Source organism: Protopterus annectens, chromosome 3.part0 (genome assembly GCF_019279795.1).
Source record: "Protopterus annectens isolate FY-2018-M chromosome 3.part0, PAN1.0, whole genome shotgun sequence".
NCBI classification, from domain to species: Eukaryota; Metazoa; Chordata; order Ceratodontiformes; family Protopteridae; genus Protopterus; species Protopterus annectens.
The window spans coordinates 793,865,772-793,881,610 of NC_056731.1; the positions used below are offsets into that span (position 1 = coordinate 793,865,772).

At 38.8% G+C, this 15,839-nt stretch overlaps 1 protein-coding gene across 1 annotated transcript in view; it reads left to right on the forward strand.

Moving 5' to 3' along the window:
- Positions 1–15,839, forward strand: part of SLC6A3 (solute carrier family 6 member 3) — an 881,868-nt gene that overhangs the window by 549,355 nt on the left and 316,674 nt on the right. The window contains exon 10 of the mRNA XM_044065141.1: positions 12,727–12,855. Coding sequence (XP_043921076.1) covers positions 12,727–12,855 — 129 coding nt within the window. The remainder of the gene's footprint in view (positions 1–12,726; positions 12,856–15,839) is intronic.

Here is a 15,839-nt window from a genome sequence, read left to right on the forward strand (position 1 = left end):
GTGATGAGTGATTTGACTTTATTTAGGGAGGCAGGGGGTGGTAGATAGGATGTAGTGATCAATAGTGGTTGGCCTTTGTGAGCTGGAAATTTTAGGAGAATGCAGTTAGGACCAGAATCTAAAGAGGAGTTTTCTTTGGCAATGATGTTTGGGTTTAGGTTATTTGTGTCCAAAATCAGAGAACCTCCACCTGATCATTTGCCTGGTCTGATATCACTGACGTACTTGTAGGACATTGGAAGATTAGAAGGTATTTGGAAATTGGGAAGTCTTTTTTGACCCAGGATTCACAGGGAGTGTTCATATGTTCATAAGTAGGTACTAGTCTATCGGCCCAAGGGCCTAAGTAAGCCTAGCCAACAAGGTTCCCTGGCTTAAGCCACCCAAGAAAGTTAATTTCCTGTGCCCCTGTTCAGCAGAGCCACAGAAGTGATCCCGGGGTGTATTTCCTATTTCTCATCCACTCATTAAGATTTTTCTTGAAGAGTGCTAATGAGGAACTTTGCTTGACATAGATGGGTAGCTTGTTCCAGAGTATTGGAAGTCTCTGGGACAAGAATCTATCCCTCCAGCATCTCCTGTTTATTGTGGTGACAAGGTTTAGGTCCCTAGAGCATGTAGCTTGGAGGGATCTCTTTAGGTGTAGCATGTTCAACAGCTCTAGGTTTAACATAGCTTTATATGTAAGGCAGAGATCTCCTTGGAGTAGGCGATATGCTACAGGGTAAATCTGGAGTTTTTTGAGACGGTCAGTGTAGGGCATCTGTTTGAGGCCAGTAATCCTCTTTGTGAGGTACTTCTGTGGCCTTTACAGCTACTGCAGATATCTTGTGAGGTACATTCCAAAATGGGTGTTATACTCTATAATGGGTCTAATGAGTGTCGAGTAGAGGGGAACAATGTCCTCTTTTTTCCGGGATGAGAACCCTTTTGTGATGAGATGTGCCACATAGAAGGATTTCCTGACTACTGTAGTGATGTGATTATCAAAGGAGAGACTACTGTCCACCTGGGTCCCAAGGTCTCTTATCACACATTTGGCGTTAAGTAGACTGCCATTAATGTGGTAGTTCATGGGTACAGAGTTTTTACCAAAGGGGATGACAATGCACTTTTTGGCATTGAGCTTGAGGCCATGCCTCTGACACCAGGCATCTGTCTCAGTGAGCCCCTTCTGTAGGATGTTCACATCATTTGGGGACTTGACTATTGCTCCTAGTTTGCAGTCATCTGCAAACTTCGTTAGCCAGAGGCCTTCTGTTTTAGCCTGTACTTCAGAGAAGTAGATAGCAAACAGGAGAGATCCCAGGACTGAATCCTGTGGTACTCCACTTGTCACTGGTTTGAAGTCAGATTTGGAGTCTGCAATTATTACACTGTGGGCTCTGTCAGTGAGCCAGTTGGCAACCCATCTTGTGATGTAGGGATTTATACCTAGTTTAGTGAGTTTAGCTATAATTCCAGAATGGGGGATGGTATCGAAGCGATGGTGTGAGGGGGAGCTCATTTCATTTAAACCAACAACCCCCCCAAAAAAATGCATATAAAAATGTTTTTTGAAGGGGAGCAATGCTCCCTATACCCCCACACCCCATAACTTATATGTAAGAACTCCGCAGTCATACTACAATGGAAGAAAGAGAAAAATAAAAAACACCAGAAGTTCACAACTAGAAAGCACAATCCAGCATACTGTAATAAAGCAAACTGAAAGAAAACTCACACCAGTGATCAGGTAAATGGCACCCATATACACATATATATATATATATATATATATATATATATATATATATATATATATATATATATATATATATAGATCTAGGACTGTTGAATGAAAGTTCAACAGTCCCAATCCACTATCAATGAACACACTTTAACGAAAGTGCTTTCACTAAAAAGCTATTTCGCTAAAGTGTGTTAAAAAACAAAACAAAACATGAAATCTACTTTTATGCAGGTGGGAAAGCCCCCCTGCACCTTCCATGTGGGGGGCTGCACCCTCCACCCCCCTACTTTAATATTCTCACTCTGAGATCGCACTACAGTCGTTATCCGACCGTAGTACGACACAATAGGCATACTTACGTGAAAATGCTGCTTAGGTGAAAAGCATTTTCATGTAAGTATGCCCGCCTATTTGCGATTCGGTAAAAAGTGTGTTCGAGCAGCAGTCCTAGACCCATACATATATAAATTTATATATATATATATATATATATATATATATATATATATATATATATATATATATATATATATGGATCTATGTCAAAATAATGAACTACCATAATGTTGAATTGCAAAATGGTGAGATGTAAATGACAATGGTTTATATTTACAAACGCCCGGATCATCGTAAGTTTTCACCACAAAAGGAGTCAGTTGACCAATGTGGTGAACTTTGCACTTTTTTCTACTGTAGTGCAACCGCTTGTGTGGGTTTTACTTGCTTCAGTTTGTTTTTTTAAATTTTGTTGGCCAATTGTTTACTTAGCAGGGGGAAAAATTACAACAATCCAGATGTTCATGAATATAAACTTTTGTACTTTCTGTCTCAATGTTATGGTAATTCGTTATTTTGACATAGATACGTATACATATATATAAAAGTATATATATATATATATATATATATATATATATATATATATAAATATATATATATATATATATATATATATATATATATATATATATATATATATATAAATATATATATATATATATATATATACATATATATATATGTGTGTGTGTGTGTGTTTTGTGTATGTGCGTGTGTGTGTGTGTATCTCTATATATGTATATACCATGGATATAAAAAGTTTATACACTCCTGTTAAAATGGCCGATTCTTGTGATATAAAGAAATGAGACTACAATAAATCATTTCAAAACTTTTCCCACCTTTAATGTAGCCTGTAACCTGCACAATTCAATTGAAAAACAAACAGATCTGTTAGAGGAAAAAATAGAAAAAATTAAAAAACACACAATACGCTGGTTGCATAAGTGTGCACACCCTTAAACTAATATTTTGTTGTGTGTGCACACACTTAAACTAATTCTTCATTGAAGCACCTTTAATTACAACATTCAGTCTTCTTGGGTAGGAGTCTATCACCATGGCACATCTTGACTTCGCAATATTTGCCCACTCTTTCTTGCAAAAGTGCTCCAAATCTGTCAGATTGAGAGGGCATCTCTTGTGCACAGCCCTCTTCAAGAGTACCACAGATTTTCTATTGGATTTAGGTCTGGGCTCTGGCTGGGCCATTCCAAAACTTTAATTTTCTTCTGATGAAGCCATTCTTTTGTTGACTTGGATGTATGCTTGGTGTCGTTGTTGTGTTGAAAGGTGAAATTCTTCTTCATCTTCAGCATTCTAGCAGACGCCTGAAGGTTTTGGGCCAAAAGTGACTGGTATTTTGGAACTGTTTATAATTCCCTCCACCTTGACTAAAGCCCCAGGTCCAGCTGAAGAAAAGCAACCCCAAAGCATGATACTGCTACCACCATGCTTCACTGTGGGGATTGTGTTCTTTTGGTGATGCGAAGTGTTGTTTTTGCGCCAAAGGTACCCTTTGGAATTGTGGCCAAAAAGTTCAACCTTGGTCTAATCAGACCATAACACAATTTCCCACATGCTTTTGGGAGACTTGATGTATTGTTTTACAAATTTTACCCAGTCCTGTATGTTTTTCTGTGTAAGAAAAGGCTTCCGTCTTGCAACTCTACCCCATAGTCCAGACATATGGAGAATATGGGAGATTGTTGTCACATGTAGTACACAACCAGTACTTGCCAGAAATTCCTGCAGTTCCTTCAGTGTTGCTGTAGGTCTCTTGGCAGCCTCCCTGACCAGTTTTCATCTTGTCTTTTCATTAATTTTGGAAGGACGTCCAGTTCTTTGCAATGTCATTGCCTTCATTGTGTTCTATGGTATATCCAATGCTGTGGACATTTTTTTGTACCCTTCTCCTGACTGATACCTTTCAACAATGAAATTCCTTTCATGCTTTGTAAGCTCTCTGTGAACCATGGCTTTTGCTGTAGCAAGCAGCTGAGTAAATGTCAGGAAACTCCTACTAGGACAGCTAAACTTTATTTGGGGTTAATCAGAGATTCCTTACTTGATGTGTAGCCAAGAAGACTGAATGCTGTAATTAAATCAAAAGATGCTTCAACAAAGTATTAGTTTAAGGGTGTGCACACTTATGCAACCAGCGTATTGTACGTTTTTTTATTTTTTATATTTTTTCCCCTAACAGATTTGTTTGTTTTTCAATTGATTTGTACAGGTTATAGGTCACATTAAAGGTGGAAAAAGTTTTCAAATGATTTATTGTGCTATTACTTTTTTCTATGACAAAAACCTGGCATTTTAACAGAGGTGTGTAAACTTTTTATATCCACTGCATATATATATATATATATATATATATATATATATATATATATATATATATAACAGGTCCCCTTCACATGGTTCGCATTTCAAAATTTCGAAGACCATATGGCTGAAACGATATGATCGACATTTGAAATGTCAACCATGTGGAACCAGAATCTCCATACAGTGCAGAATGGAAACATTTCCATCTTCCACACTGTAGTGCAATCTCGGAGTTGGTATATTTAAGTTCCGGGGGGGTGTGGTGGGTTGAGCCCCCCGTTAACAGCATGAAGGTTTTTGTTATGTTTTATGTTTTATTCCATGGTCAACATTTTGACTGTCAATCATATGGTCTCGGCCATATGGTCTTTGACATTCTGAAATATCGACCATGTGAAGTAGCTCCATATATATATATAGATATATATATATATATATATATATATATACATATATATATATATATATATACACACACACACACACACACACACACACACACACACACACACACACACACACACACACACACATATGTGTGTGTGTGTGTGTGTGTGTATATATATATATATATATATATATATATATATATATATATATTTATGTGTGTGCATGTGTGTGTGTGTGTGTGTGTGTGTGTGTGTGTGTGTGTGTGTGTGTGTGTGTGTGTGTGTGTGTGTATGTCATAAAATTGAAAACTCAATACACTGAAAAGAGTAGAATTGTATAGAATTGTGTAGAATGTATGTGATGGTGTCATTTCTTATCATAGGAGTTATTAGGGAAGTGAGTATGTGTGAATTGCGATGGTCAACATCATGTTGCACCCCCAGATCTATAGATACCCACATTTGTTCTTAAGCACTGATTCACTGTGTGTGTGTGTGTGTGTGTGTGTGTGTGTGTGTGTGTGTGTGTGTGTGTGTGTGTGTGTGTTTTATTTTCTCCAAAGCTGTGTGATCTTGGAATTAGTATATAGGTTCTTAGGTTCATAGGTGTGTACTAGGCTAATGGCCCTGGGACCTTTACAGGCCTAGCCATAGGATTACCCTGGCATTGTGCCACACAACCTTAGTTCCTAATGCCTCTGTCAAGTAGAGCCACTTGAGTTATCCCCAGGGTGAATTTTCTATTTCCCATCTACTCATCAAGATTTCTGTTAAAGAGGATCAGTGAGGTGCTCTGCTTGACATGTATGGGAAGTCAATTCCATACCATGGGCAGACTCTAGTTTATGAACCTGTCCCTCCAGTACATTCTGTTGATTGTGGTAATTAGGTTGAGGTCTCGGGAGCATGTGGTGCAGAGGTTTTGGGATTTCTTTAGATGTAGCATTTCTAATAGAGCTGGAACAGACATGGCTTTGTAAGTCAAGCAGAGATCGCCTCTAAGTAGGTGATATGAGACAGAGAATAGTTAAAGTTTTTTGAGTCTATCCATATAGGACAAGTGTTTAAGGCCTGGGATCCTCTTTATGAGGTACCTTTGCAGCCTCTCCTGTTGTTGCAGGTTTCTAGTAAGTAACATGTCAAATGGGGCATTGTACTCAGTGACTGGCCTAATGAGGGAAGAGCAGAGGGAGACAATGACCTCTTTCTTCCTGGATGCGAAACCCTTAGTAATGAGATGTGCCACATAGAAGGACTTTCTGATCATGGTGGCAATGTGGTGATCAAAAGAGAGGTTGCTGTCAACCTGTGTTCCCAGATCTCTTATAACGCCTTCTGTGTTCAGTGGACTACCATCAATGTGGTAATTCATGGGAACTGGGCTTTTCCCAAAGGGGATGACGACACATTTTTTGGCATTGAGCTTAAAGCCATAGTTCTGATACCAGTTGTTGGTCTCAGTGAGGCTATTCTGTAGGATGTCAACATCACTTGGAGAGTTAATAATAGCTCCCTACTTGCAATTGCCTGTGAACTTTGTCAGCTAGATTCCCTTTGTGTTGGTCTGGACTTCAGAGAAGTAGATACTAAACAGGGGAGGACCCAGGACCAAACTCTGTGGGACTCCACTTGTGACTAGTTGGCAGTTTGACTTGGAGTCAGCTACTTTCACACTGTGGGTTCTATCCGTGAGCCAGTTTGCAACCCACCTAGTGATATAGGGGTTGATGCCTAGCTTACTGAGTTTTTCTATGACTCCTGAGTGGGGAATAGCATCAAAGGCCTTGGCCAGATCAAGGTAGGCTGTATGAACCACTTTGCCTTCATCCACAGCTCTGGTGACTGACTCAAAGAAGTCGACCAAGTTGAGCAGCATGATCCACCATTCACAAAATCAAACTGTGTGGGATCCAGAGTTTGGAGATTCCCTATATCCTTGTTTACTAGGTCCATGATGATACATTCCATAGCTTTGCATATCAGACTCATCAGGCTAATGGGGTGATAGCTTCCAGGGTCTGTAGTTGCTCCTCCTTTGTGGAGAGGGATGACTGTAGCAGTGTGCCATTCGGTAGGGACAAAGCCTGAGGTGATGCTGTGATTGAACAGGGAACACAGGTGAGCTGCCAATTCACTTTGTAGTTTATGTAGAACACAGCCAAGGATGTTATCAGGTCCCATAGAGCTGTATTCTTGGCCTTGGACAGTGCTGTTTTAACCTGTGCAGAAGTAATACTGGGTGCCTGGCAAACAAGTGGTATTGTGATCTGTCCTTTTGGGGGGGGAGGGGTAAAGTTGGCACTGAATCTGTCGGCCAGCATATTGGCAATATCTTTTGGCTTGGTATAGGCAGTACCATTGTGCAGTAGCTCAGATCAAATCTGAGTATTGCCAAGGAGATTTTTTACATAACTATAGAAGGCCTTGTGGTTGTGAAAAAAAAAACAATCAGTCCTTGCAAGTCTTGAACCCAGGATCCTGCACACCATTGCCAGAGTAATTTTTCACTAAGCTATCTGAGCTGTATAAAAGTAAGGGGGAGTGGGAGGCAAAGCCCCTCACATGGGGGGTGTAGGGAGTCCTTATCCTCCAACAGAAACTTGTTTTAAAGATATAGTACTTGTAAAGTATATTCTCAGTGTTATGGGTTTTCAGATTTATGAGTTTTCAGTTACAGGTTCGACCTTATGAGTTTCAGCATTATGAATATTCGGTATTATGGCACAGACCCATATATAGCTGAAAAGAAAAAAAAAAATGTACGAACTTAGGAACATCTGTGAACCCAGAACTAGAAGACCCTGGTCACTTACTGCTTTATGGCTAGTTCCATGAAGTAAATTATGGAAAGGGACACAGTCCCTACAGTAAAGGAGGGAAAGTAGCTAATTCAGGGTTAAGCAAGCATTTTTCTGTCCTCAGAAGGATATTTTGCTGATCCTTAAGTAGCTTTCTGATTCCAGGTCATCCTAATAAGGATATTAGTTAACACTGAAGAAAAATCTCTGTTACATGAAACATCCTAAAGAGGGCATTTCGGCAAGCTATGTTGTTCTCTCCATCCTAATAAGGATGTTTGTATTTTAAAATGCTGTGAATTTCTGTTGCAAGATGTGTCCTACAGGGGCATTTCATCTAACAGTGTTGCCTTATTTTATATATATATATATATATATATATATATATATATATATATATGTGTGTGTGTGTGTGTGTGTGTGTGATATGTGTGTGTATATTTATCTCTCTCTCTCTCTCTGTATATATATATATATATATATATATATATATATATATATATATATATATATGTGTGTGTGTGTGTGTGTGCGCACATTTGTTTGTGTAGATAGATATAAACAGAAATCGAGACAAGAATAGAAGCAAATGCAGATATGCAATACAGAATTATTTTGGCTTGGAAAGACCAACTAAAGAAGGTATAGACTGAGGTAGGGCAACCACACAGTTCAGGCAGCAGAAAAAATGGAGAATGGAATTAGTTGTGAGATGCTTTGCCTATGGTAACCTGAATTTCCTCTGAAAATCATTATGGAAGTAACACTTGAGAATGGTCCTTGGGATACCCAGCTGCTGAACAAAGGCCTGTCTTCTTACTTATGAGTACATGATCATGACCACCAGAAGTGTTATTTTTGTATCTCTTAAGCAAGAGTTGCTCTGGTGCATAATTTGCAGATTTGGAAGTGAGCATACTACTCTAACCAATAAAGCAATAATTCTTATAGAAAAATTGTGTTGAAAAATATAAAGCTGTAAAATTGTTATAGTATACTTCTGAAGGTAACAGAACAGAAAAAATGGTCATCTCCATCTCTGTCTCTGTCTTTTTCTGTTTCTCTGCCTTCTTTGTATAGTGTCCACAGGAACTGCTGCCACATCTTCTCTCACTCAAACAAAATGGCTTCTTCTTACTTGGAAGTATCCACCCACAGTCTTTCTTTGCCCTCAGACAAACAGAAATTATAAGTGCAGACCAATCACACTCTTCAATATTTAGCCACTATTTTTGCCCTTATCACTTTAAATTATTCTCCTGTCTTTTACAATATTATCTGTATACCACACTGCAATAATGCAGTTTCCCCTCCCTTTGTATAATGGCATCAGTCACAAAAATATATCTCCATTTTATGCGACCTTTGCTTCAACAACAGTGCACTTCTAGATTATTGCCATTTGTATAGCTCTGCTACCTCTTGCAATGGGGTGGGGGGGGGGCACTGTCACACCACACAATGTATGTAGAGAAAGAAGACACACACCCTTCTTTTCACTATTTATCTGTAAAATTATGAACAGGCTGTATTACCCTAGAGTAGACAGTTCTGTGTACCCATCACCCCAACTCACCATCTTCCTTGCAGTGGAAAGATATATGTTGAAGTCCAGTAATATAATCAGATAAGCAGTGTGATTTATTTCTGTGCATTTTACCTGGTACTACCTGTTCAGGTCATAAGTGACTGTTCCTTTTCAGAATTCAGCCTCACATTTATATGACATGCCTTGAATTATACCTCAGGAACTATGCTGCTGTAATCACACAGTTCTGTACTGAAGAATATTTTGCAATTGCTGTACAAAATCAAGTCTCGATGTGATATTTATTTATTTGGCATTTGTTGACCAGAAAAGTCCAACTGAGATTTTCCAGCAGAGGCCCACGGAAAACATATAAAGTTACATACATGTCAATAAGTTAAAACAAAGTGAGTAGACATTATATGCATACATATCATATTTATGAACAATACAGAGTGAGTAAACAATACATATATATATATATATATATATATATATATATATATATATATATATATATATATATATATATATATAATGAGAACAATACAGATGAAAATTTTATCACCTTTATCTCATAAGGTGCTACTTTTCTAACAGTGGCCTGATCGAAATTTGGATAACAGCATTAAAACTGACCCATGCCATTTTTTATTTTCTCTTTAATTTATCAAATACTGTCTTGTAATCAGCAACTGTCATTTTTTAAGGTAAAGCTTGCAGTTTAGTGATGCTCCCAGAAAATCTCAAGAAAGTGATAGCTATTTTTTTTTAACTCCAGGCCAAAAAACTTTTATTTTTTGTATTTCCTTTCAGCAAAATCAAAGATAGTTGTGAATTTATTCACCACGTCGGCTCACATTTTGAGGGGAACCTACCTTTTTTTTTTCAGACTCTTAAAGTAAACTAAACATTTTGAATAAAAATACTGAAATTCACAAAATGAATGAATATGCATTCCAGTTGGCAAAGTCAGCCACATAACTTGATGTGGACACCACTCATGTCTCATGATGCTGTCCATGTCTTGGTGCCAGCCACTGAAGCTATGGCCACATTGCATATGGCTGTGAAAACTCAGACAGGAAGAGCACTCACCATCCAGTGGGATGTCAAGTATTACAGAAAGGTGGCTCACATTCACTAGAGGAGGGTGTTATTGCTATCACTGCATCTCAGCATTATGATTCTACACTATGTGAATGTGCATGACTGGATAACAGTACAATACTGGATGTGCCTATACCTCCCATCCCTTTCAGCAACAACCATGAGTTCTGCTCCACAGTACACTCCAGTAGGACAGAGGTGCATAAAGGTGAGCAAACCAGTGACATGGAGTATCAGCCCTGTCCAGTCTGCTGTCATTTATGCCATCCAGAAATTCACTCCATAATTTGCATTATGTGCAAAGGTGCTGACTGGCACCATCCTGATCAAGTGTCTTTTGTGTTGAAGCTTGTGGATAACTCGGCCTCTACTGGCTGCTCCCACAGGATGATGTCACATGGCACAGATCTGCTAGAAAATGATGGATATATGTAGATGAGTCAGCTTATCAGTAGATATGACATGCTGAGCTGCTAAACCTGAGGAAGTCAAAGCATACTAGCTGCACTTTTGGCTGGGACCCCTGTCACTCCAAAGCATGCCCATTCTCATGGTCCTGCATAATCATATGGGCCTACAAACAGTATGAAAAAGTAGACAGCTGTCATCTGCTTTGGCCTTACTAAAGGATCCTGATTTGGGGAAGTTTCAGCCAGTGAGGCAATTACATACAGTAATGTCTCACAGTAGAACACCAACACAACATCTGTGGAGAAATCATATGCAACACTATGAGTGACACCCTTTGGAACTTTCCATGAAACCCATATGGATGAAGACAATATGATGGATCAACCAATGGATGCCTCTGTATGAGTGAAAAGATGCTATCTCTCCAAATCTCCTGTGCAACATGCGCCTTTCACTCTACGTATGTTTCCTGCAGTTTTGTTGTATGTCTTGTGCCACTTGAGTAAAAGATGACCATGTGATACTTTTATGTTTGCATTGCTATGTAGAGATATCTGATGAACAGTGTGAAAATACCATGCACTGCAGTGTATTGTAAAGCCTATAGTGGTTTCAGTATAACAAATGGGTCTGTGTGGCTGGCACTTGTTTGTTGTCATGATACATAGTCTTGCAATAGAAGCTCCTGTTCTGTTTGGGCTAAGCTGTACTGAGATCTGTATTACTGCTGATGGTCTGTCCATCCTGTCATTCTCCTGCTCACTATTTATGTATGTATGTGTTTATTTATTTATATATTTGTGTACTGAGGAGGTGCACTGGTCAGAAGACCATTTTCAGGCACCTGACATAAGTGGCTGCATTGTTGTTTTTTGGGGTGGCACTGGTTATCTGTTTACAATCACAACACCCTGCTTCCTGTGCACACAACAGGGATCAGTGTGCCAAAGCATCTGAAACAAGCCTTGAATAACCCAAATGCATGCTTAACAACAGCATGGGTTGCACCTGTAGCACAGCATTTTTATGGGGGTTACTTACACACTGAGTATACAGGGACAAATTTATCCATACCTTAATGTCTACTGCTTGAGGTAAGATATGTATTCCTTGAGGCACTGTATGATATGTAGCATTACACATGTGGACTTCCGTAACTTATGGCACAGTCAGCAGTGGTCAGTAATTGGCTGCTGAGTTAGTCAGTGATAAAGTGTGATTGCTATTGTAGACATCAACATAGAGCTCATCTTTGTACCATAGCTCCATGCATTGTCTAATTTAAGTGATTATGGCTCAAGCAAACCAGCTCTGGTGTTATTCTGATCATTTTTACTTTGCACATTGCTATTTTCTTGAATATTATTATCTCTCAAAACCTTATGATGCCATTCAGTACCGCCTTTCCCAAGGCCCTTTCCCCCTTTACCAAGGCCAGACATGACTCCTTCAATTAAATATTATTTAAATTTACTCTTATTTATTTCACCATAGCAATCTGGATAGCTAACGTTTCTAAACTGCCAGACTTTTGTTTAGTTGCTTATTTGCTATATACTTTACCTTCCTCTCTACGTACTGCATATTGCACAAACGTTACAAGCCTTGTCACTGAATCAGCACCATGATGTGCACCTTCACAAACGGCACAAGTATGCCTGACATGTCATGTCCTGTCCTTCACCAGTAGTTTAATGTCCTTATCTAGCTGATCCTATATGTTATGGACACTGCTTATCAGATTCAATTTTTTTTTTTGTGTTTTTTTTTCACTATACCTACATGTATCAATGGGTCTGTGTGGTCTGTCATTTGTTTGTTGTCATGATACATAGGCTGGTACCAGAAGCTCTTGCTTTGCATGTTAACCTGTAATGGGCTCTGTATTATGGCTACTGACCTGTCCATGGTAACCCTGAAAATGCTGGTGTAGAGCTGACATACTGCTATTTTCATTCATCATGTTTTCATATTCTTTAGTATGCTTACATAGAAAAATAAATAAATGAGCAAGTACAATGCCTTTAACATTTCCTCCAGTTTAAACTGATTTTTTTCTTCTTTCTCTTTCTTCCCCTTTGTATGTAGATGGGCGGAATGGAATCAGTGATCACGGGACTGATTGATGAGTTCACGTTCCTGCACAGACATCGAGAGCTGTTCACCCTCTTTATCGTTTTATCAACCTTCCTGATATCCCTCTTCTGTGTCACAAATGTATGTTTCATGTTTCTGCTGATTTTAGACTTTAAGAGGGAAACCTGCACTGCACTCTGGGAAGTAAAATAGTTAGCCAGTAAACAACATCATATTCACATTCCTTTTTTATGAATAATATGTTCCCATCATCCTTATATCATCACTGGGGTAATTTAGTAACTGTGTGGCAAAGTAAGTGAAACAAAAAATGTCACAGACTGAAATTATTGCTCTATATGGCCATATATAAAGCCACACTGCTTTTCATTTTTTTAGGTGTTCACTAATTAGATAATTTCTATGACTTGGTTAATGATAACAAGGTTCCACAGACCCTAACAGTGTAGATTAAAATAATAACCTCATAATGATGATCATTTATAACATTTGCCTTTGCATTCATCTCAGTTTAATTTGTATATTTCTTTTAACTTTTTATTCTGATGTTTTATCGGGTACATTTTATGTCACTCATGCTGTTATTCTCATCATGTTTTATGCTAAAAGAATAACAATGAAATTGTTGCGGAATTATGAACAAATTCCTACTGTCAAGAGAACTGGTGAAATCCAGAAACAATGATGTGCAATGCCCAGCAGGACACAGCAACAAAAGAAAGCAGCATTGCATGCAACAAGAAAAATAGGGTGGTTGACTGTGAATAACACAGAGGAACACACAAAGCATTATCCAGACACTGCCTGGGACTTATTAGCTAGAGGAAGCCTCATACCATGGGAGGCACAGTACAACACAAAGCTGATGGTCATGGCAATTTCATACCATATATGTCCCTGAAAATATTACACATTTGGAAAACACCAATATGAACAGGTGCACATGAGCACAGATCCATAACCTGTGACTATGTCTGGTTATCACATGCAAGTATGGGCCCAAATAGCAGTAGAATCCCAAGCAGAACTAGAATGCTATTGTTGTGAAGCACAAAAGTGTGTTGAAAAAAGTGTGGAAGAACAATCCACTGCACAATAGTAAAAATCAAGGAGGGACTACACCCTCTGTAAAAGCTATATGGATGAAGATGATATGACGTGTTTAGACAGTCCAAATGATCGTGGTTAAATATGGATTTGCAACAGTATTCATGGAAAAGCACAGCACAATTTTAATCCATGTAGTGTAGCCCTGTCATTGTGCAACTGAATTGACAGTATCAACACTGGCCAGCCAGGTATGCTGTTGTCCAGGGGCTATATTACAACGTCGAACTTAAGCAAGTTTGAATGTTGTAATATCGAACCCTAAAGTCAGAAAGTTGAAAATAGCAAAGCCACGCCATATCGACTTTTTTCCCAGGGAAAAAAATTGGTGGGCTATTTTCAGGGCTTTGCTATTTCCTCCACTGTGGTGTGATCTCAGAGTTGGTATATTTAAGTAGGGGGGGGCGTGGGGGGCAAAGCCCCCCACTTTAGTTTAAGTTTAAGGTTAACATTTTTTTTTCCTGAACAGCGATTTTTTTTTCCCTGGGGAAAAAAATCTCTTTTCTGTGTTTTCTATTTTGTTGGGTTTCAGACTTTAGGGTTCATTATTACAACAATCGAACTTTTGTAAGTTCAACGTTGTGATATAGACCCAGTTGTCCATACTCTGTTTAATGCATTACCACAAATGTCATGACCACTGTCCTCTTATCCTTCACTTTATTGAGTGTGACATGAACAGGTTTTAAACTCTTCAATGTCAGTCCCCTAATACTGAACACCCTGATTGCCTTTTATATTAGAAATCCCTGCTACTGCAATTTATATTAGCATGCAAGCAGCGATAAACTACATCTAGTCTTTTCTCTTTTTCCTATGGCTCTGCAACCATGGAACTACTATGTTTAAATAAAGATCTGGAGGTGCAATGGGCTATACCCCCATGCCAAACATGTTTTTATAGGTTTTATTAACCTGAAATTTTGGTTGATCTGGGTGAAGCTTTAGGAATTTTAAATTAGTTAAGAGAGAAGTGAAACCCTCTGTCCATATGCTGCTGCAGCAAGTGTGACATCATGGCTCCAGAGGTAACAGTTACTATGATGCAGGCTATTTAGGCTGTACACACCTGCATATTAAAGTACTGTTCTGCACAGCATGAATGTATCAAGTAGTCATTAACACATTATGCAACCCTTAATTTTGATAATTCATGTATCAGCTGGGAAACACAGTATCCCATGCAGAAGACTAGTAAGTTAATGCGCACGGTCATATTATGATATGTTGCAGCATCATAGCAATGATATGTTTGTACTAGAGAAGCACAAACCCTAGTTCAGTGTTAGAAAATATTGATAAGAATAATAAAAGAAAATGGAAGGAACCATATCCTCTGCAGAAACATTCATTATTACTCCAAGTTTCTATGACCTCTGGCTCATTCTACTCTTCATAGGTACTCTGTTTTGCACCTGTGGCCGCACATGTCTCATTTCCTAGCGTCCAAATTGCTCCCCCTTTCTCCCCAATACTGCCTGCATTCTTATCCTTTTTTCCTTTCTTAGAATGGTCTCTATAAAGATGGCAGCTCAATGTCTTTCCCTTCTGGGGAATAACTGAAACAGCATCTTCTTTTCAAGATGGGAGGGTAGGGTGGGAGTCAGCACAGCTTTGGTAACATTTTTATAAGAGCAACCACTTCATAAAGCAGCTGTTTGCTCAACAAGTCATATAATTTGAGTGGAAATCCATACATAGGTTCATAGGTTCATACTAGGCTATCTGCCCTAGGGCATTTATAAGCCTAGCCAGAATGTGTTTGGCTTTCGCCACCCATTTTAAATTAATTTTGCTATGCCCTTTTTTTGAGGTTAGTATACTGTGTCTCTGTCTAACAGTGACACAGAAGTCATACCCAGGGTAAACCTACGATCTCCCATCCACTCATCAAGATTCCTCTTGAAGAGAGTCAGTGAAGGACTCTGCCTAACCTGGACTGGGATTTTATTCCAGAGTGAAGGGAGCCTCTGGGTTATGAATCTATCCCTCCAGCA